The 24,307-nt window shown below is 39.2% G+C and overlaps 1 protein-coding gene across 5 annotated transcripts in view; it reads right to left on the minus strand.

Moving 5' to 3' along the window:
* Ryr2 (ryanodine receptor 2) overlaps nt 1–24,307 on the minus strand; it is a 737,098-nt gene that overhangs the window by 342,335 nt on the left and 370,456 nt on the right. For 4 of the 5 annotated variants that reach the window (XM_045151996.1, XM_045151994.1, XM_045151995.1 and 1 more), the window contains exons 10-11: nt 22,472–22,546; nt 22,126–22,282 (exon numbers count right to left, since the gene is read on the minus strand). The exons of the other annotated variant lie outside the window; for it this stretch is intronic. In XM_045151996.1, the coding sequence (XP_045007931.1) occupies nt 22,126–22,282; nt 22,472–22,546 (232 nt within the window). The remainder of the gene's footprint in view (nt 1–22,125; nt 22,283–22,471; nt 22,547–24,307) is intronic. 5 annotated transcript variants of the gene reach the window in all.

Genomic DNA, 24,307 nt, shown 5'->3' on the forward strand with positions numbered 1-24,307 from the left:
CTGAATGTACTACCTTCTCATTTCTTATTCTTTTCTTCAATGAACTAATTTTCTTTGTTAAATTTGCTTTATATTTCTTCTGTGTCTTTGTTTATTTGCTTACTATTACCTTCAGTTACCAAAAATTTATTTGAAAATTAGCATGGACCAAAATTATGTCATTTATAAAACTGACCAATTCAAGCAAACAAAACAAGAACAACATCTATCGAAATGATATTTTGGTTTTTATGTTTAAGCTTGTTTATGAGGTGTTTTACATTGACAGATTTTCATATGTTGAACCACACTTGTGTTCCTGGGATAAATCCCACTTGGTCAAGGTGGATAATGCTTTTGATGTGTTGTTGGATTTGGTTTGCGAGTATTTTGTTCAGGATCTTTGCATCTATATTCATTAGGGAAATAGGCTGGTAGTTTCTTTTCTTCTGGCATCTCTGCCTGGTTTTGGGATTAGGGTGATACTAGCTTCATAGAAGGAGTTGGGTAGCTTTCCCTGTTCTTCAATTGTGTGGCACAGTTTTAGGAAGATTGGTTTGAGTTCTTCCATGAAGGTTTGATAAAATTCGGCTGGGAATCCATCTGGTCCTGGACTCTTCTTTTTGGGGAGGTTTTTTATTATTTTTTCAATCTCTATGAGTGTGATGGGTTCATTGAGGTGATTAATCTGCTCTGAGTTTAGCTTTGGTAGATGATATGCGTCCAGGAATTTATCCATCTCCTCTACATTTTCCAGTTTTGTGGAGTAGAAGTTTTTGAAATAAGTCCTGATGATTCTCCCAATTTCACTTATGTCTGTTGTGATCTCTCCTTTTCATTTTGAATTTTGTTAATGAAATGACCAATATCTGTCCAAGCAACTCATGGTCTAACCTAATTAGCAACAAATAACCTGGTGTGATGCCCACACAAGTGCAATAGTGGCACACAGCCATGGTGGGGAACCAACTGCTCTTGATTTGGCTAAATGATCCCCTCAGTGGTATGACACCCATAGCTGAAGCTGGGAAACAAGTCAGAACCATATCCAAACATAAGCCCACTCTCCAATATCAAGCTACCATCAATCATGGGGTATAAGAGGGCCTAAACCTATTAAACTCTCTATCAAAAAAGTAAGTGTTATCTCAATTTTCTGGGTGCTAACTTACTCTCTGTTGGAGAATCTGCTTCTCTGCTTCAGATAGATGCAGATCCTAAGGAGAGAGCTTCCCCAACATACCTCAAAAGGGGCCCTGGCTGAAACTAAGGAAAATTGGTGAAACAAGGAAGGGTGCTGTTTTCCTGATGAAACAGATACCAGCACAAAGGGGAAGGAGACCAACAAAGAGAAAAATCAACTCCTACCAAATCAGAGACTCAGAGCCTCAGAGGCCCCCAACACCTCAGTATGGAAGCAGACCAAAAATGAACCCAAGATGGCTCAGGGAAATTTTGTGGAAGAGGGGGCAGAAAGAATGTCAGAGTCACATGTTGGGTCATGATATGTAGAGATATTTATCATACCAATAACTGTGGGCTAACTCCACAATGCATGACATTTACGTCAACAAGGAGGGTCCATTGGGAGGGGGTAGATCATGGGTGAGCCTAATCAATGGTACCAAACTGCCTGTATTTGCTGAAAAGAAAATTAATAAATTAAATTAAAATAAAAAACAAGAACAACAAACAAGGCCATGCATGTCAGCATATACTAAAACTCTACCACTTATAAGCCACAGGCAGTAGGATTGCCACAAATTTGAAGCCCATTTGGACTGCATAGCAACCTATAGGTCAGCCAGGGCTACACAGAAAGATTCCGTCTCAAAAATCAAAACAAAATATGTTATTTTATGACATTTTATTTTATACTAATAATTAATGACCCTAATTAAACTGAAGGTATAATTCTTCAAATTAAAATTAGTTGAAATTCTCGCTGTATAGATCTTTCACTTCTTTTGTTAACATTATTCCAAGGTATTTTATTTTTTTGTTGTTGTTGCTAATGAGAATGGGACCATGTCCCTTATTTCTTTCTCTGTATCTTTGTCATTTGCATATAGAAAGGCTACTGATTTTTGTGCATTGATTTTGTATCCTGCTACTTTACTAAAGGAGTTCATCACCTTCAGGAGTTTGGGGATGGAGTCTCTTGGGGCTCTTACATATACAATCATGTCATCAGTGAATAGAGCTAACTTAACTTCTTCCTTTCCAAATTGTATCCCTTTTATTTCCTTCTCCTGTCTGATTGCTTGAGCTAGGACTTCCAGTACTATACTGAAGAAGAGCAGAGGTGAGAATGGACAACTCTGTCTTGTTCCTGATCTTAATGTGAATTCCTCAAGTCTCTCTCTATTAAGTATTATTTGGGTTGCAGGAGCTTTTAATATTGCCTTTATTATGTTAAAATATGAACCAACCATGCCAATTCTCTCCCATGTTTTGAACATGAAGTGATGTTGTATCTTGTCAAAGGCCTTTTCTGCATCTACCGAAATGAACATAAAAACACTCAAAAAAAGAAGTTGAGGAGGACTTGAGAAAAGAGAAAGACCTCCCATGCTCCTGGATAGACAGAATTGACATTGTGAAGATGGCAATCCTACCAAAGGCAATATACAGATTTAATGCAATTCCAATTAAAATCCCTACAGTGTTCTTCACAAAGACAGAAAAAATGATCTCAAATTTCATATGGAAAGGCAGAAGGCCTTGCATATACAAACATATACTCAGCAAAAGAAATATCTCTGGAGGCATCACCATACCTGATCTAAAGCTATATTACAAAGCCATAGCAATAAAAACAGCATGGCACTGGCATACAAACAGGAGCATAGACCAATGGAATAGACTTGAGGAATTGGACTTTGGGTCAAGCAACTATAGCTACTTGATATTCAACAAAGGACCTAACAATATAGGCTGGAAAAAAGACAGCATCTTCAACAAATGTTGCTGGACAAACTGGATAACCACATGCAGGAAACAGAAACCTGAACCACACATTTCACCATGCACTACACTCAAGTCCAAATGGATCAAAGACCTCAATATAAGACCAGAAACTCAAATACTACTGGAAGAAAACTTAGGAAGTACTTTCCATGTCATAGGAATAGAAAAAGACTTCCTGAACAAAACCCCAGTACCTCAAGATCTTAAACAGTCACTCAAGCAATGGGTTCACAAGAAGTTGAAGAGTTTCTTTACACACAAGCATACAATAAGCAAAGCCAGTAGATTACCCACAGGATGGGAGAAAACGTTTGCTGATTATCCAACTGATAGAGGCCTAATCTCTAGAATCTAAAAAGAACTCAAAAACCTAAACAATAAAAAGTCAAACAACCCACTCACAAAATGGGGCAAAGAGTAGGACAGGCAGTTCACAGAGGAAGAAACACACATGACAAACACACACTTAAGAAAATGGTCAGCATTCCTAATCATCAGGGAAATGCAATTTAAAACAACTATGAGACTCTACCTTACCACAGTAAGGATAGCAAACATAAAAAAATCAAATGAAAATAAATGCTGGCGAGGATGTGGAGAAATAGAAACCCTCATCCACTGTTGGTGGGAACGTAGCATGGTACAACCACTTTGGAAAGCAATATGGAGACTCCAGAAAAAGCTGACTATAGAGATACCAACAGACCCAGTTATTCCCTTACTGGGCATCTACCCTAAAACCTTCAAACCACAGGCCAGAGAGATTTGCTCAACCATGTTTGTAGCAGCTCAATTCGTAATAGCGAAGTGCTATTTTAAGAGCTAGATTATATATAATCAACCCAGATGTCCATCACTAGAAGAAAGGATTAACTAATATGTGGTATATCTACACAATGGAATTCTATACAGCAGTAAGAAACAATGACAAAATGAAATTGGAGGAAAAATGGTTGAACCTGGAACAGATCATTCTCAGTGAACTTACCCAATCACAGAAAAAAAAAAAAAAAAAAAGTGCCACATAGTCTCACTCATCTATAGCACCTAACCTGAATCTACCCAAGATACCTCACATACCCAGCAAGCATCTCCTGGACTAGACACTAGGATGGATGGGGAGGGAGAGGAGGGCAACAGAGGAGTGGGAAACACAAATCTAGACCTAAACGGCAATGGTACCATAAAATTCTACTTCCTAAAAGGCAGACCAAATGGCTGAACCTTCACCAGGCCCTTAGAGGAAACATCTGAACCACAAGACACTGGAGAGGGTATGATGAAGACTAACCTTAATCTTCTACAGCTTCCCACCTTCCCTCTCCTTCTTCCTCCCTCTCCCTCTCCGTCTCTCTCTCTCTTCTCTCTAGCTCTTGTATATTAGTTATCTTTTCCCTCCTTTTCTTAGTGGGCACTGACCTGTAACTCCCAGTACCAGCATGTGGCTATCATACACAATAAGCTTTCAATCAGAGAGACCTACAAGGTTTCCTAAAAGACAGACAGATTTCTGTCAGAGCACTTGATGACCCACCAAAGGTTAGTGGTAAGACCCTACTGCTAAAGACACCTTATGTGGTTGACACGTAAAATGGAATGGCATGGCTGGAAGCTGGAAGAGAGTCAGTCCCCAGACCGTCAGTACATCTAGTGCCAGAAGGTGCTACATGGGCGACTGGGGGAAAATGACCAATATCTGTCCAAGAAACTTATGCTCTAACCTACTTACCAGCAAATAACCTGTTGTGATGCCCACACAAGTGCAATAGTGGCACGCAGCCATGGTGGGGAACCAACTACTCTTGATTTGGCTGACTGATCTCCTCAGTGGTATGGAACGCATAGCCGGAGCTGGGAAACAAGTCAGAACCATATCCAAACATAAGCCCACTGTCCATTATCAAGCTACCATCAATCATGGGCTACAAGAGGGCCTGCACCTATTAAATTCTCTATAAAAAAGTAAGGGTTATCCCATTTGTCCTGGTGTTAACTTACTCTCCGTTAGTGACTCTGCTTCTCATTTTCAGATAGATGTAGACCCTAAGGAGAGACCCACCCCATCATACCTCAAAAGGGCCCTGGCTGAAACTAAGAAAATTGGGGAAACAAGCAAGGGTGCTGTTTTCCTGGTGAACCAGATACCAGCACAAGGGGGAAGGAGATCAACACAGAGAAAAATCAACTCCTACCAAATCAGAGAGCCAGAGACCCAGAGGGCCCCAACACCTCATCACTAAAGCAGACCAAAAATGAACCCAATATGGCTCAGGGAAATTTTGCAGAAGAGGGGTTGGAAAGAATGTCAGAGCCATATGTTGGGTCATGATATGCAGAGATATTTATCATACCCATAAGTGTGGGCTAACTCCACAATGCATGACCATACTCAACAAGGAGGAGCTAATGGGGAGGGGGTAGGTCACGGATGAGCCTAATAATGGTACCAAACTGAGTGTATTTGGTGAATACAAAACTAATAAAAAAATAAAATAAAATAAAATTAGTTGAAAATCTCAATACAGAATGATGAAGGTCATCTATGAAAACATGCAATTATCACTTAATTTGAAATAACTATTATGCAAATAATTTTGAACACTATTTTAATAATCAGCAATAAAACAGTTAATGAATTATTGTACTGTCACTCAATCAGATGAGATAAAATGCTAATCTACTTATACCAACCCTATCAATAGGATAATTAAATTCTGGGGGGAAATATAACAATACTATTATCTCTTCAGAAGAAAACAATGAGCCTGTAAGCAATTTTTCTTTTATTCAAGGAAATGAGTTTGTAGCCTAATTTTCTGTGGGCTTACAGATCATGTTTTGAGACACTGTGCCACACCGCACTGCACTCTCAGTAGTTGTAAAGCTGTGCTCTGTTGTTTTCTCTTGCAGGGGTCTCTACCACTCTGTGCCAGGAGCTTTAATTGGGAGATTTTTCTAATAGCTGTAACCCCTCAGTCAGGTAAGAACTTGCTGACATGATGTGAGAAACAAAGGAGGTGTGATTATTTGCTGAGTGAAACACCTAAGCATTCATCTTTTTTCCCTCCTTCTCTGGACCTCAGGCTTAGAAGCTCATTAAAAATCAACCTAGCTGTGTTGAGCAAACATAGCACAAGCATCATGGGAGCCAAGAAGATGACATGGGCAAAAGCATGTAGAGGAAATCAGCTTTCACTATTAGAAGTAAAGTGTACAGATTAGGAAAGTAATAATCTTATGAAAACTCCACACTGCTTGCTGATCTGAGTGACCTTTAGGTTTTTTGTGTATGTTTGTTATTTTTATTGTATGTGTGTATTTGCATGGGGGTGCACTGGATGAGTGCAGAGTGTGGTTGTGTGTGTGTGTGTAGTAGTGTGTGCACATATATCTAGGTTAGTATGTGGAGATAGAAGAGATGGAGTAGAAGATAACCACTGTTATTCTAATTTGGGAATGCCATGTAACGTCCTTTGAGACAGGGTCTCCCATGGCCTGGAACTCATCAATATGGCTGAACTGTCTGGCCAGTGAACATCAGTAATCTACCTGTCTCTGCATCTTCAGAACTACGATTACATCACCTAAAAATGCATCTCCGCATCCAGTATGTTTGCTGGGTTCTGGTAATTACACAGGACCTCATCTTGGAAGGGAAGAGCTTTATTGACTGATCTAGTTCCATATCCCAGCTTTCAGTTTCATCAACTTTTAAAATGTTATTTTTTCATCAAGTTGTTTTGCTGAGGAAAATGGAATACTAAGTTCATACAAATTCTTCTGTGGCTAAGTACTATAAAATTTAGAATAAATTTAGAATCTATGGAAAGGCACTAAGAAGGACAAAAGCAGGAAGGAATTGGGGAAAAAATTCTCTGGGAATACAAATAGTACCTTGTCTGGCTGATATGTGGTTGCCTTGGTCTCAGAAGCACAGCTCACCCTAGGTCCCAGTCACTGAGGCAGAGGGCTGCTGCTGTTTGTGGACTGAGGATACATGTACATTCACATAGGATCCAAAATCTTGTTTATATGTGCGCTTTGCAGGCATGTATATGTGTGTCACATATGTGCAGGTGTTTCTGCATATATGTGTCCAGAGATACATGTCAGGTGTCCTCCTCCATGCTCTCTCCATTAGTTTTTGAGTTAAAAACTCTTTTTGAAACTAGAATTCACAATCTCAGCTAGACTACCTAACCAGTAAGCGCTAGGAACCCACCTGTCTTCACTTCTGTACTGACAGGCATTACAGGTGTGAGTGACTACTCCAGGTGTTCTATGTGGTTGACCAAGCATCTAAAGTCAGGCAGGCCCACATGCTTGTGTTGTAAGCATTTTTACCACTGGGGTATCTCCCCAAGCCTTAAATATTTTTATGAAACCCATCTCATTTCTTGACAATCACTACTTTAGGCATACTGAGGGGAGATCCAAAATAATGGCAGCAGATAAAAGAACTGAGCAGGATTACAAGCAACTGCTCTGGGCCAAACACAAAGAAACTATAGTTTCAACTCAATAATGTAAACTGTCTGCAAAGCCAAAATAACTCTTCAGAAAAAGAAAAGAAAAACAATGAAATTCAGTCTTTACAACATATTTATGATATCTAATATACTAACAAAAATAAATTTAAGGGCTGGAGAGATGGTTTAGTGGTTAAGCACTTGCTGTGAAGCCTAAGGACCCCAGTTCAAAGCTCGATTCCCCAGGACCCACATTAGCCAGATGCACAAGGGGGCACATGTGTCTGGAGTTCGTTTGCAGTGGCTGGAGGTCCTGGCGTGCCCATTCTCTCTCTCTCTCTCTCTCTCTGCCTCTTTCTCTCTCTGTATGTTGCTCTCAAATAAATAAAGATAAAACAAAAAATTTTAAAAAATATATTTAAAATGACGGGCATGGGCTGGAGAGATGGCTTAGCGGTTAAGCGCTTGCCTGTGAAGCCTAAGGACCCCGGTTCGAGGCTCGGTTCCCCAGGTCCCACGTTAGCCAGATGCACAAGGGGGCGCACGCATCTGGAGTTCGTTTGCAGAGGCTGGAAGCCCTGGCGCGCCCATTCTCTCTCTCTCCCTCTATGTGTCTTTCTCTCTGTGTCTGTCGCTCTCAAATAAATAAATTAAAAAAAAAATTTTTTAAATAAAATAAAATGACGGGCATGGTGGCACACGCCTTTAATCCTAGCACTCAGGAGGCAGTGGTAGGAGGATCGCCGAGAGTTCAAGGCCACGCTGAAACTATATAGTGCATTCCAGGTCAGCCTGAGCTAGATTGAGACCTGCAAAACCAGAAGAAAAAAAAAAAAATCAGTTTATAGAAGATGGCTTAGCAGTTAAGATGTGTTTGCCCGAAAAGCCAGAGGACCCTGGTTCACTTCCCCAGGGCCTACATAAGCCAGATGAACATGGAGGTTCATGCATATGGAGTTCATTTACAGTGGCTGAAGGCCCTGACATGCCCATTCTCTCTCTCAAATAAATAAATAAGTATATTAAAAAATAAATTAAAAACAAAAGAAACTGTGAACTATTCTAAAACACAGAGGGAGGGAAAGAGGAAGAAATTGAATAAATAGAAACCAATCAAATATGGATCTTTGTCTTACAACTCACAGAAAAAGACCTTAAAGCAACTATTACCTATATATTAAAAAGCATGAGGACTTCCGGTTAAGATGGCGGCGTAGGTACCACGCCAAAGCAGCGTAGGGGGGAAAAAGACCAAAAAAACTCAGCAAAATACACGCTTTTACTAAAAAGTGAGGTGTATAGGAAATTGAGGCGGCAGCGGAGAAGTAGAAGAGTTATAGAGCATCCAGAGCCCGCACAGGCGGGAAAAGCGGCTCCAGCGGCTCAGGCAGCTCGGCCAAACACCGCAGCCGTGGCGCAGCAGAAAACCGCCAGACCAGCTCGAGCCGCAGGAAAAGCCAGGTGCGGGATTTTCCCCTCACACCGCGCTCTCCGCAACTCGGGAAACGTGAGGGGAGAGCGGCAGCGAGCAGCGGAGGAGAAGACCGCGAGGTAGAACACGTGGAGCAGCGAGACAACCAGAGCAGCCGCGGCTCCCTCCCCTCCCCACCGCCTGAGCCCAGCTCCAGCGAACACAGCAGCGGCCCGGGACCGTCCACGCCAACTTGGGCTGACAGCTGGACCCAAGCAGGAGCAGAGTTCGGCAGCAACTTCAGCGGCTCCAGCACCGTTACCAGCGGCCCCAGCAGCAGCGGACCCAGGAGCGGCAGCGGTGGCAGATCCCGCAGCAGCGGCTTCGGGGGGAGCAGCGGCGGTGGTCACGGCAGCGGCAGCTTCAGCAGCGGTGGTGGCTCCGGTGATGGCAGCTATGGGAGCAGCAGAGGCAGCAGCAGCGGCTCGGTTTGCCCCGTAGGAAAAGCAAGTGCCCAGCTCCAGAAATCAGAACAGCAGCCCGACGACCCAGGCAGCAACTTGACTGAGACCAAAATCACCCAAGGTAACTGGGATTGCACCAGGGAAGGGTCTCACTTGGTCACAAGCTGACTTGGATCCCTCAACAGACCAGAAATCTAAACCTCTTTGTTGATAGAAGATCTGGTCATTATAATAACTACTCTTGCATACATACTCGGGGCTGTTTTTGACTGAATGTGTACAGTGTTTAGTTAAATTTTAGAATCTACCTGTATTTTATTCCACTCAGCCTGCTTGAATACTCCTATAGCAGGGAATCTCAACCCCTAAGAACATCTTTATAGATACTCTGAGAGTCGTAAGAGCCACACCTAATACCTTAAGGTCCTACCCTGAAAATATATTACATCAAATCAATTGATACAGCTAAGAATACACAGCTAGCTAGAAAATCCAAGCATTAACTTAATCCAAGATGCAAAAATATATACATTATAACACAAGAAACACTAAAAAGCAACATGATATAAATCCACCTAAAAGTATTAATGCATCAGAAATGTCCTCCAGAGAGAAAGAGTTAGAGGAAATGCCTGAGAAAGAGTTCAAAAGAATAATTATAAATATGTTCAAAGAGGTCAAAGAACACATGAAAACAATCAAGGAAGAAATCAAAGAGGAAATCAAAGAGGAAATCAAAGGAATCAAAGAAGAGGCAGGACACCAATTTAACAAAATAAAGAAGGCAATACAAGACATAAATAGGGAAATAGAAATAATAAAGAAAAACCAGTCAGAATTACTAGCAATGAAGAACACAGTCAATGAAATAAAAAACTCTGTAGAAAATCTCACCAGTAGAATGGATGAGGAAGAGGACAGAATATCTAAGCTAGAAGACCAGGCGGCAGACCTAATGCAGTCCAACAAAGAGAAAGACAAACTTATAGAAAAGTATGAGTGGGAATTTCAAGATATTCGGGACACTATGAAAAGATCCAATATAAGAATTCAGGGCATAGTAGAAGGAGAAGAACTCCACTCCAGAGGCATAGTAGGCATCTTCAACAAAATCATAGAGGAAAATTTCCCCCAAATTGGGAAAGAGGTGCCAATACAGATACAGGAAGCCTTTAGAACCCCAGCCAGACAAAACCCAGAAAGAACCTCCCCTTGCCACATTATAATCAAACTTCCAAACACACAAACCAAAGAAAAATTATTGAAAGCAGTTAGAGAGAAAAATCAAGTTACCTACAAAAGCAAGCCCATCAGGATTACAGCAGATTATTCAACACAAACTTTTAAAGCCAGAAGTACTTGGAGTGATATATTCCAAGTTCTGAAAGATAACAACTGTCAACCAAGGTTACTTTATCCTGCAAAGTTATCCATTCAAATAGATGGAGAAATAAAGACATTCCATGACAAAAGCAGGTTAAAGGAGTATTTGAAGACAAAACCAGCTCTACAGAAAATACTTGATAGAATCCACCATGCTGAACAAAAGGAAAAGCACACATATAAGGAACCTAGAAAAAACAAGCTATACTCAAATACCAGTTAACAGAAGAGAGCACAGGTAGAACCAGTAACACAAAAACACACACACACAAAAATATGGCAAACATAAATACACACCTTTCAATAATATCTCTTAATATCAACGGTCTCAATGCTCCAACGAAAAGACATAGATTTGCAGACTGGGTTAAAAAGCAGGATCCTACAATTTGTTGTCTCCAAGAAACTCACCTTTCTACAAAGGATAGACATTATCTTAGGGTGAAAAGTTGGAAGACGGTGTTTCAAGCAAATGGGCCTAGGAAACAAGCAGGGGTTGCTATCCTAATATCAGACAGGGTAGACTTTAGTCCGACGTTAGTCAAGAAAGATAAGGAAGGTCACTTTATATTGATTAAGGGCACACTCCAACAGGAGGACATTACAATCCTAAACATATATGCACCTAACATGGGGGCTCCCAAATTCGTCAAACAAACACTATTAGAACTAAGGTCACAGATAACACCAAACACAGTGGTGGTGGGTGACTTTAACACCCCACTCTCATCAATTGACAGGTCATCCAGGGAAAGAATAAACAGAGAGGCATCTGGACTAAATGAGGTCCTAGAAGGAATGGACCTAACAGATATATACAGGACATTTCATCCAAAGGCTGCAGAATATACATTCTTTTCAGCAGCACATGGAACATTCTCTAAAATAGACCATATATTAGGACATAAAGCAAATCTTAACAAATTCAGGAAAATTGAAATAATTCCTTGCATTCTATCTGACCACAATGGAATTAAACTACAAATCAGTAGCAAGAAAGGCTATAGAGCATACACAAAATCATGGAAACTAAACAATACACTACTAAATGATGAGTGGGTCAATGAAGAAATCAAAAAGGAAATCAAAAAATTTATAGAGTTAAATGATAATGAGAACACAACATACCAAAATCTCTGGGACGCAATGAAGGCAGTTCTAAGAGGTAAATTTATAGCCTTAAGTGCCTATATTAAGAAATTAGAAAGGTCGCAAGCAAACGACCTAATGCTTCGCCTTAAAGCCTTGGAAAAAGAAGAACAAGGCAAACCAAAAATTAGTAGACGGGAAGAAATAATAAAGATTAGGGCAGAAATTAATGAAATAGAAACAAAAAGAACAATCCAAAGAATTAATGAAACAAAGAGTTGGTTCTTTGAAAGGATAAACAAGATTGATAAACCCTTAGCAAATCTGACCAAAAGAAAGAGAGAAGAGACACAAATTAATAAAATCAGATGAACAAGGCAACATCACAACAGATTCCAGAGAAATTCAAAAAATCATAGGGACATACTACAAAAGCATATACTCCACAAACTATGAAAATCTGAAAGAAATGGATGATTTCCTTGATCTATATGACCTACCTAAATTAAATCAAAATGAGATTAATCACTTAAATAGACCTATAACAAACATGGAGATCCGAACAGTTATCAATAATCTCCCAACTAAAATAAGCCCAGGCCCGGATGGATTCACTGCTGAATTTTACCAGACTTTTAAGGAAGAGCTAACACCATTGCTTCTTAAGCTTTTCCAGAAAATAGAAAAAGAAGGAATTCTACCAAACTCCTTCTATGAGGCCAGCATCACCCTGATACCAAAACCAGGCAAAGATAGAACAAAAAAAGAAAACTACAGACCAATCTCCCTCATGAACATAGATGCAAAAATTCTCAACAAAATATTGGCAAACAGAATACAAGAGTATATCAAAAAGATCATTCACCCTGACCAAGTAGGCTTTATCCCAGAGATGCAGGGATGGTTCAACATACGCAAATCTATAAATGTAATACATTACATAAACGGGTTGAAGGACAAAAATCACATGATCATCTCATTAGATGCAGAGAAAGCATTTGACAAAATCCAACATCCCTTCATGATAAAAGTCCTACAGAGACTGGGAATAGAAGGAACATATCTCAATATAATAAAGGCTATTTATGACAAGCCTACAGCCAACATATTACTAAATGGGGAAAAACTGGAAGCTTTTCCACTAAAATCAGGAACAAGACAAGGGTGTCCACTGTCCCCACTTCTATTTAATATAGTTTTGGAAGTCTTAGCCATAGCAATAAGGCAAGAGACACACATAAAAGGGATACAAATTGGAAAGGAAGAAATCAAGTTATCATTATTTGCAGATGACATGATTCTATACATAAAGGACCCTAGAGACTCTACTAGCAAGCTGTTAGAGCTGATCAAAACCTACAGCAATGTAGCAGGATACAAAATAAATACACAGAAATCAGTAGCCTTCATAGATGCTAACAACAAACACACAGAGGATGAAATCAGAGAATCACTCCCATTCAAAATTGCATCAAAAAAAATAAAATACCTTGGAATAAACCTAACCAAGGAAGTAAAGAATGTATACAATGAGAACTTTAAAACACTCAAGCGAGAAATTGCAGAAGACACTAGAAAGTGGAGAAACATCCCTTGTTCCTGGATTGGAAGAATCAATATTGTGAAAATGGCAATCTTACCTAAAGCAATCTACACATTTAATGCAATCCCTATCAAAATTCCAAAGGCTTTCTTCATGGAAATAGAAAAAACAATCCAAAAATTCATTTGGAATCACAAAAAACCTCGAATATCTAAAATAATACTGAGCAACAAAAAAGAGGCTGGTGGTATCACCATACCCGATTTTAACCTATACTACAGAGCCATAGTAACAAAAACAGCATGGTACTGGCACAAAAACAGACATGTAGATCAGTGGAACAGAATAGAGGACCCAGATGTAAGCCCAAGTAGCTATAGCCACCTGATATTCGATAAAAATGCCAAAAATACTCAGTGGAGAAGAGACAGCCTCTTCAGCAAATGGTGTTTTGAAAACTTGATAAATATCTGCAGAAGGATGAAAATAGATTCTTCTCTCTCGCCATGCACAAGAATTAAGTCCAAATGGATTAAAGACCTTAACATCAGACCGGAAACTTTGAAACTGCTAGAGGAAAAAGTAGGGGAAACACTTCAACATATTGGTCTTGGCAAAGACTTTCTGAATACAACCCCAATTGCTCAGGCAATAAAACCACAGATTAACCACTGGGACCTAATGAAATTACAAAGATTTTGCACCGCAAAGGACACAGTGAAAAAAGCAAAGAGGCAACCTACAGAATGGGAAAAAAATCTTCGCCAGCTATATATCTCATAGAGGATTAATAACTAGGATATACAAAGAACTCAAAAAGTTAAATAATAAGGAATCAAACAAGCCAATCAAAAAATGGGCTATGGAGCTAAATAGAGAGTTCTCAAAGGAAGAAATACGAATGGCATATAAGCATCAAAAAAAATGTTCTACGTCACTAGTCATCAGGGAAATGCAGATTAAAACCACATTGAGATTCCATCTCACTCCTGTCAGATTGGCCACCATCATGAAAACAAATGATCATAAATGTTGGCGGGGATGTGGAAAAAAAGGAACCCTTCTGCACTGCTGGTGGGAATGCAATCTGGTCCAGCCATTGTGGAAAACAGTGTGGAGGTTCCTAAAACAGCTAGAGATTGATTTACCATATGACCCAGCTATAGCGCTCCTAGGCATATATCCAAAGGACTCATCTCATTTCCTTAGAAGTACATGCTCAACCATGTTTATTGCTGCTCAATTTATAATAGCTGGGAAATGGAACCAGCCTAGATGTCCCTCAACAGATGAGTGGATAATGAAGATGTGGTACATTTATACAATGGAGTTCTACTCAGCGGTAAAGAAAAATGAAGTTATGAAATTTGCAGAAAAATGGATGGACCTGGAAAGTATTATGCTAAGTCAGGTAACCCAGGCCCAGAAAGCCAAGCGCCACATGTTCTCTCTCATATGTGGATCCTAGCTACAGAGGACTGGGCTTCTGCGTGAGAATGAAAATACTTAGTAGCAGAGGCCAGTAAGTTGAAAAAGAGACATAAATGGTGGAGAAAGGAAGGGAGGAGGATACTTAATAGGTTGATATTGTATATATGTAATTACAATGATTGTAATGGGGAGGTAATATGATGGAGAATGGAATTTCAAACGGGAAAGTGTGGGGGTGGGGAGGGAGGGAATTACCATGGGATATATTTTATAATCATGAAAAATGTTAATAAAAATTTAAAAAAAAAGCATGAAATTAGATGCATAATGAATAAGCAGATGGATGATGTCCACCAGAAATGGCAATTATAGAGGCTGGCAAGACTGCTCAGTGGTTAAAGGTACTTTCTCGCAAAGCCTAATGACCCAGGTTCAATTCCCTAGTACACACGCAAAGCCAGATAGACAAAATGGTACATGTACCTATAATTTATTGGCAGTGACAGGAGGCCCTGGTGTGCCCATACTCACTCTCATTCACTCTCTTTCTGTGTCTGTCTTTCTCTCAGCAATAAATAAAAAGATTTTAGTGCAATTGTAAAAAAGAAATTACAATAGTAATATGACAATAACTGGGATATGCAATTAGCTAGATTAACTTAACATCAGATTGGAATTGCATGACAAAAAATTAATGAGGATGAACTAACATCAGTAGCAGTTTTCAAAACTAAAGATTACACTGCTACTAAAAGTGCTCTACAAACCAGGCATAAGTGTCATGTGATAGCTATCTGCAAAGCCAAATATAGGCAACAAATCTCCATGCCTGTCTGTGGGGAATTTCTAGATGAGTTTATGTAAGGTAGGAAGACCCACCATAACTGAGGGCAGCACCATGGCCTGGGGCCTTGGTCTGAATAAAAGGGAGATAGAAAGGTGATTGTCAGCATTCATCACTACCTGCTTACTGACTGCAGACTGTATATGAGCAGCTGGGCCATGTTCCTGATGCCTAGCCTTCTCCACCAAAATGGACAAACTGTGAGCTGGAAAACAATAACCTTTCTTCCTTAAAGTAGCTTGCTGTCAGGCATTGTCAAAGCAATGAGAAGAGTAACTATTATAGTGGCTCAACATGCATATAATCAGCCCTGGGGAAGAAGCTGCTGCCAAAGGAAGGGTCAGCATGACTTAGAGGCCAGCTTGAGCAGCATAGCGAGTTCCAGGCCTGCTTGAGCTACAGACTGAGAAACTGTCTCAAGACAAAACAAAGGAAATGCACTCTAACATATGTACATTGTCATGAAATAGAAACTTCCCTCAAAAGGCTATGCAGTTTAACCTGCTACCAGCAATCAGGGAAGCACGGAGATCCTTGCTACCATCTTGGCATTCATGAACATCTATAAACTTTTGTCCATCTTGAGGACTATGCACTCATAAAAAATATTTTCAGCCGGGCGTGGTGGCACACGCCTTTAATCCCAGCACTCGGGAGGCAGAGGTAGGAGGATCGCTGTGAGTTCAAGGCCATCCTGAGACTACAGAGTGAATTCCAGGTCAGCCTGGGCTACAGTGAGACCCTACCTCAAAAAAACCAAAAAATATATTTTTTCAACACAGTCCCAAATTATTACAAAGCATTGCTATTTACCAACAAGTTTGACTGAACAAATATTTCCTCTTTTGAGTTATGTATTAACATGAATGCCACAATTTCACTTGGGAGTTCATTTATTGAAATTAACTGAAATTTCCCATATCCTCAGGATCACATCAATATCTGAAGATTCTTAATGAAGATTTTCTAAGTGCATGAAAAAAATGAATATATATCCCTTCCTGTGTCCCACAGAAAATGTGCTGACAAATATTCCCATTAGGAGCATTCAAATTATCTCATTCAGAAATACTTGGAAAATCCAATTTTCAAATGAACTCCAAGAATGATTCTAAAAATAATAATAATAAAAAAATGAGGGCTGGAGGGATGGTTTAGCAGTTAAGCGCTTGCCTGTGAAGCCTAAGGACCCCGGTTTGAGGCTCAGTTCCCCAGGACCCACGTTAGCCAGATGCACAAGGGGGCGCACACATCTGGAGTTCATTTGCAGTGGCTGGAAGCCCTGGCACGCCCATTCTCAATCTCTTTCTCTCTCTCTCTCTCTCTCTCTCTCTGTCACTCTCAAATAAATAAATAAATAAATAATGAACAAAAAAAAATTTAAAAAAAAGAATGACCTAGAAAAACATTGACCACTATATTGTCAACAGGTGTGCCACACAGGCTTGTTATAAAATCAAATGGCTGGGCTGGAGAGATGGTTTAGCAGTTAAGCACTTGCCTTTGAAGTCCAAGGACCCCGGTTCGAGGTTCGGTTCCCCAGGTCCCATGTTAGCCAGATGCACAAGGGGGTGCACGCGTCTGGAGTTTGTTTGCAGAGGCTGGAAGCCCTGGTGCACCCATTCTCTCTCTCTCCCTCTATCTGTCTTTATCTCTATGTCTGTCGCCCTCAAATAACTAAAATATAAATAAAATAAAATAAAATAAAATAAAATAAAATAAAATAAAATAAAATAAAATGGGCTTGGTAAATGACATGTAGGGATTGTATTTACCTAACCAGGATCATACATGAGCAACCTAAAACTAGTCTTATAAGACTAGTTATATAGACCAGGTGGTTCTCAGGGATTCTTCTAGCATTAACTGCAATCAATCATCCCAAAATCTACCCAAGGTGTTCTGTCAGATAACCAATGGGGATAGAGGTTAACAGGCCCTTGTCCTTGTATAATGACTGACATAGTTTTATGTTTAATTACACACCAACTTTATGTCAAAGATATTTATTTACATACACTTCTCCTGAAGAGAAACAATGGTCAAAGTTAGAAAACAATATAAAATATCTGGACAGGACTGTACTAAGATGAAATGAGATAATGCATGAAAGGTACTTAACAGATTGTATGGAACATCATAAATTGTTAAGAATTACTCTTATTTTCTTTGTGTGCATATAAGTTTTAAAAAACATACACAATGTATGAACCAAGGACAAAAGTCCCCTCCCCCACCAAAATAATATACTAAGAATCATACCTAAAAATATTCTGAACTATATTAGCCAATATTGCCATAGTCTTTGTAATCTCCCTTAGAAGGCTCATTTGAGGCTGGTCATCCAACATTACCATGGCAAAAGACTTCTATTCTAAGGCATGTGAAGGAGGGAAAGCTGGGGAATCACCTACAGACAAACCGGGCAGTAGTATTTTAAGCTAAAAGAAAATTATACTCAGGGGATATAATACATATATGCTTGGCAAGACTTACCTTATGATTAAAACTGACATTTGAACAGGTTTGAGAATGCTGCTTAAAACTTCTACAGTAGAGAAGTGAAAAAATATGTCTAAGACAACCTATACCTATCAAATCATATTTTTTATTATGTAGAATCTCTTCCTTAAGCAAGAGGCTTATGTTACATTGAAAACTAGTTTCTAGTTATATCAGTTGGTTCTGAATGTATAAGGTAGTCAACAATTTTTTCTGTCAAATCTGAAAATTGAAATTGACTACTGAATATTCATATTTATGTTACAAATACCCCAATGACAATCCAAGAAATTGATATTCATGTTAACCAGTACCATATGTTTTATGTCCCTATCACTTACAAGTCTTAAGGACAAATGATCTTCATGGTATATAAAATTTTAAGAATGTTCTTAGAGTTAGGGTTGGTGGCAATGATATATAACCACAGCTAATGGTGATGGTGAGGTAGGAGAATACAGGTTAAGACCTTCTACTTGAGTGAGTTCAAGGGCAGTCTGTACAGCTTAGCGAGATTCTGTCTCAAAATAAGTAAAAAGAGGTCCAGGGATATAGCTCCAAGGGTAAAGTACCTATCTCCTATGCATCAGGTCAAAAGTTCAATTCCTAAAACCACAAAAAGAGAGAGGAGAGGAAGAGAAAGGGGAAGGAAAGGGAAAGAAAGAGGATGAGAGAGAAGAAAAGAAGAGGAAAACGTACTTTCACAACCATCACAAAGAAATACTGCAAGACGGATAATGTGATATTAAGAATTCGTCAGAGTTGAGGTAATAGGGATGGAACCCAGGTCCTCGTGCATATAGAGCAAATACTGTACAACTGAGCTATGTCCTCAGTCTACCTTTTACTTTTATTTTTAGATAGGGTCTCACTCAATAGACAAGGCTGGCCTTAAACTTACTCTGTAGCCCAGTAGGGGACTGAATGTAAAATCCTCCTGCACCAGCTTCTCGAGTAGCTGAGATTATGGGCCTATACCTACCACTCCAAACTCAGAGTTGAAGTTCCTGTTGGAATTTACAAGATATCTTTGAGCTAAAACAAAAGATAGTATTTTAAATTGACCTAGAAAAGCTTAATCTTCTATTCATGATAAAAACTTTATTTGTAGTATAAAAATTAAATCTATCAAGTCCTTTATGAATGACAGACTGAAAGTATACCAGAGTCCAAAGTAAATGAAAAAAAAAAATTCCTGGTCTTTCAGAATGTAAACACTCCACTGGATATATCACAACAGAAATTAAAATGTTTAGCATGCATTTCAATTTATAAATGTCATACAGAGAAAAAAAGATGCATCAAATACACACGTGTGCCTGCATACACGTGCATGTGCATGCGTGCACACACACACAATTTTGTGTGTTTTTTTTGATACAGCATATGGGCCAGGATAAATAACAATAACTGATGAGTGAGGCTATATAATTTTTTCTTTAAAATTAGACACTGCAAAGACTCTAAATTAGTTTCAGTTGGTTTAATACTCCTCTATTGTATAATTGCAGAAAATGCTTTTTATATGAATGAGTTTTAGTTTCACTAGGTTTCATTCCAACTAAAATGGACTATTTTAAACATTATAATCAGCACTATTAATTATGTAATTTCCACAATTATCTGTGTATATGTTTATACATGATTCAATATATTTTTTTCTGTGATACATCTTTGTATTTTGTAATTTACTTTAAGTAAAACTAAATAATCAAAACAGGTCATGCTACTGGGAGCAGTAGTGTACACCTATTACACCAGCACTGAGAAGGCTTAGGCATGAAGAACATGAGGTGGAGGCAAGCCTGGGCAACTCTGTGCATTCAAAGTCACACTGGGATATATAGGGAGACTTTGTCTCAAAAAATAAATATAATATGCTAATTCCAGTACTCTGTATGCCATATAATTGGGTTTTAATTAGTATTTATTTTGCATGTATATGTATGTGTGGTGTAAGTACATGTGTGTATGCATGTTTGTAAGTGGAGGAGGGGCTATAAATTACCAAACTCTTCTCTTGTAAGCTACATATTAACATGAAATATGTTACAAATATGTGGGTTGACCATCAAATGTCTGGTTTGAATATAAAATGGACACATATCCTCAAGTGTTTGGGATTCCCTAGCTGGTGGAGCTTTTAGGAGGTGAAGCCTTGCTGGAAGAGGTGTGTCACTATGGGGTGAGCCTTGAGGTTTATTAGTACAGCCCACTGGATGGGCTCATTCTTGTCCTTCCCAGCTTCTGAGACAAGACATGCCTCCCCAGTTACCTACTCTGTCATGCTTCTGCACTATGAAGAAACAGAAATTACAAGTAGAAATAAACCCTTTGCTTCTGTATGATGCATTTAGCAAGGTACTTCTTGTTCAATCTTATTTTATTTATTTATATGCAAGTTGAGACACACACACACACACAGAGAATAGGCACATCAGGACCTCTAGACACTGCAAACAAACTCCAGATGCATTCTCCACTTTGTGCATCTGGTTTTACATGAGTACTGGAGAGTCAAACACAGGTCATTGGGCTTTGCAAGCAAGGGTCTTAACTGCTGAGCCATCTCTCCAGCTCCTGGTCAGGTCTTCTGCCCCAGTAACTGAGGCTACAATTCCCCATATCCTCAGATGTTTATGATTAAGCCTCTTACTTAGTCCCCAGCTGGGAGATACTTGATGGAGGTGGCATGTCATTGGGAGTAGACTCGGAATGCTATAACCCAGTGCACTTTTCAGTACTACTACTTCACTGCAATGATGTGTTTCCGTTGCTGTGATGAGACATGTGGCTTCAGTTGCCTTCCGTATCATGTTTTCTTTGCTATAACGAAATTCCCCCCAAACTGTAAGCCAAAATAAACCCTTTCCTCCAATTAGCTGCTTCTGGTTTCAATGTTGTGGCTTTTTGCTTTTGTTTTGCTCCCCAGCAAAAGTAGGTAACTGCTATATAAGCGTTCATGAAAGTATTTTTTCCTAATCAGGAAAATTAGTGTTGATTATCTTCAGTGTTCACTTGGAGACATCTGCATCATACAGATTTTTATAGAAAGAAAACTCAATGGCTACAAAGATAGCTCAGTGGAAACCTCCAGAGGTCTGTGTCTGTTATGTCAGTCCTTGTGACATGAAAGGATATGGTTATAAACTCAATAAAATGGATGTGATTAAATGTATAAAAATCAACTTTTGTCTCAATGGTTAAGTGCCCTTCTGTACAAATATGAAGGCCCAAGTCACCCAGAGACTAAGTTCAAATATCCAGAACCCATATAAACAGCTGGGTGTGTCCATGCATACGTACAACCAAGTCCTGTGGGGAGCAGAGATCAGAGAATCACTGAGACTCATGAAACAGCAAATTCCAGAATCAGTAATAGACACCATAGCAAGGAAACAACAGGCTGGTGAGTGATGAGAACACCCAATGCTCTCCTCTGGCCCTCTGCCCACCCATACAGTGCTATAGGTGAGCACGTGGGCACATGCACATAGGTACATGCCACAGCACCACACAGACTGCACACGCAGAAGAATCCACACTTTAGGAAAAATACTTCACCTACGTGGAAAATAACTGCTTATTAATCCTTGCAAAATATCTACATCATCAGAAACTCTGTGGTCACTGTGTACTGCCCATGCCCAGGAAAACAGGAAGGAGCTAGATGGATGTGTTTTATGTAAACAAGAACTATAAACCCAAAATAACATTTGGTTTAGTTTCATTAGTTTATGAAACAGGTTTAACTAAAAGGAAAGGCGGAAGAAAAGCTTGGAACACAGACGCACATGTTTGTATCAGTTCTTATTGTCAATAACATTAAAAAAATGTCAGGGCATGATAGCACACACCTTTAATCCCAGCACTTGGGAGGCATAGGTAGGAGGTTCACCATGAGTTCGAGTCCACCCTGAGGCTACATAGTGAATTCCAGGTCAGCCTGAGCTAGAGTGAGACCCTACCTCAAAAAAAAAAAAAAAAAAAAAGTGACGGAGATCTGTTTACAAATAATCCAGCTATATTTTCCATCTCACCTTGGAAGACCGGAAGGCAAATGCTGTTGATTTTACATCAGCTTTTTCTTTGTCCATGAGTAGAAGGCTTTTGTCTTCCAGGAGACTTAAATATTTCCCTGTCGTGACATGCCGTAGTCGGAATGGCTGGCCCCATCGGATATGGCTTCCACTCCACCTAACAAAAGCAATCAGGACCTGATCCAATGACATCCACTATCACAGAAGTAGCCACTAAGGTTTATAAATCCAAATACACATACATATATATAAAACATACCACATCTCTGCATATATATTATATATATATATATTTTTTTTTCACCTTTCCCTACACAGCCTGGTTGGTTTTAGAGGTTCTACTTACGCAACTCTGAGCGTCTCCAGTCTCCAAAGGGAGCGTGCATGGACAGATACAGCACCTCCTTCGTAATGAACAGTTCTGTTAACACATAAAACAGTCACATTTTAAGACTAATGGGTTTCATTTTGGGGACTCTACCTTTCAAGTAAATTGAAAGAAAACAGAAGATGGGACAAAAGAGTTAAAAGTCCTACTTTTAAACAACAGGAAACAGACTTGGGAATACAATTATGTTTACAGTAATCAACATAAGTTCTCCTTGATGAAGCACTCATTTAAACACATTTTCTGTTACCTTCCTCTCTGGTCTCACTAATATTTTTTTCCACACCATCCCTCTAGATTGTACCTTACTTCCAGGCTAGGTGAATGAAAGTTTAAATCTAGTTTAATACATCATTATTTACAGACTTGCAGAGAATGATTTACAGCTCTAGATTACATTTTCTACATTTAAAACATTTTTAAGATATGTAAGAATACTAATGCTTAATATTTTATTCTACAATTTGTACCTAATATGAACTATAAGTCAAAATAAAAAATAGAAACAAAAAAATCAGAAAAAAAGGTATTTATTTGGATGTGAATTACATAAAACCAAGTTCCAAAGCTTGCAGAAGAATGTGATAATATAAATATGCCAATGAGGTGTCAACTAGATTATTTAAATTACCCACTGATATCTATGCCATCCCTCATGCTGGACAAAAAGCAGAGCTTATACATATGTTCCCTGTCTTTCCCAGGTATTCAGTATCTTATGCACATGGCCTCTGTTTTTCCTGTGCATTCACTATCTTAGGTGTATGCCCCCCATTTTCCCTGTGTATTCAGTACCTTAGGCGTATGACCCCTGTTTTCCCCATGTAATATGTATCTTCCCCTCTGTGGGATTGTTATCTTCATCTAAATATATGCATGCATGTTCTGTCTCAAATATACCAATAATATTCCTGCCCACATTCCACATCTACTCTCCTAGCCCCCTTTCTGACTCACTGTATCCTAGAGGATCTCAGTGTACTTGAATCTTGCTTGCAGGCCTATTTATCCACTGAAATGGAGTTTTCTATGGTCATCAAATGACCTTCATGTCATCAAATCAAATAGCCCTTTTCTGAGTATGTATATATGTGTATGCATATTTGCTAGGCACCCATGTGTGCATGGGTACATGCACATATGTGCAATGGTAGGCCAGAGGAAATTTTGGGGGTCTATTCAGAAATGCCATCTACCTCCTTTTAGACAGAGCCTCAGCCTGGATTTCACTAATGAGGCTGGACTAGCTAGCCAGCAAGCCCCAAGTATTCTCCTGTCTCTGCCTCTCCTTAACTGAGATTAAAAACTGATGGCATTTTATGTGTGTGCTGGACTTCAAACTGAGGTCCTCATGCTTGCAAGGCAAGCACCTCACTGACTGAGCTATTTCCCTTTGTCTTTGTTTTTAAACAGTGCTAAAATGCTTGCTATTCTGACAGCTTATCTAGCACCATACTGGCCTGCTTTTCTTCCTCCTTTTTCAATATTCCTTCTCATTCTACTTTCATTGAAGAACTTCTCAAATAAGGTCATTAGGATATTAAAATAAACCCCTTTATACTGAGCAACATTCTCAAACTTGGGAATAATTCATCCTTACTTATAACCACAAAGTGCCCTATACATACAATCCATAAAAATATTCCTTATTGTAAGATATAGTCAGTACTCATATTTTCTAAATTCTCTCACTAACTTTCCTTTTTTCTTCTTATTTATGTATTAGCAAGCAGAGAAAGAGAGAGAGAAAAGAAAGAACAAAAAGAAGAGAAAAGAAAGGAAAGGAAAGGAAAG

This window comes from Jaculus jaculus, chromosome 6, assembly GCF_020740685.1.
Source record: "Jaculus jaculus isolate mJacJac1 chromosome 6, mJacJac1.mat.Y.cur, whole genome shotgun sequence".
In the NCBI taxonomy this organism is placed as follows: Eukaryota; Metazoa; Chordata; class Mammalia; order Rodentia; family Dipodidae; genus Jaculus; species Jaculus jaculus.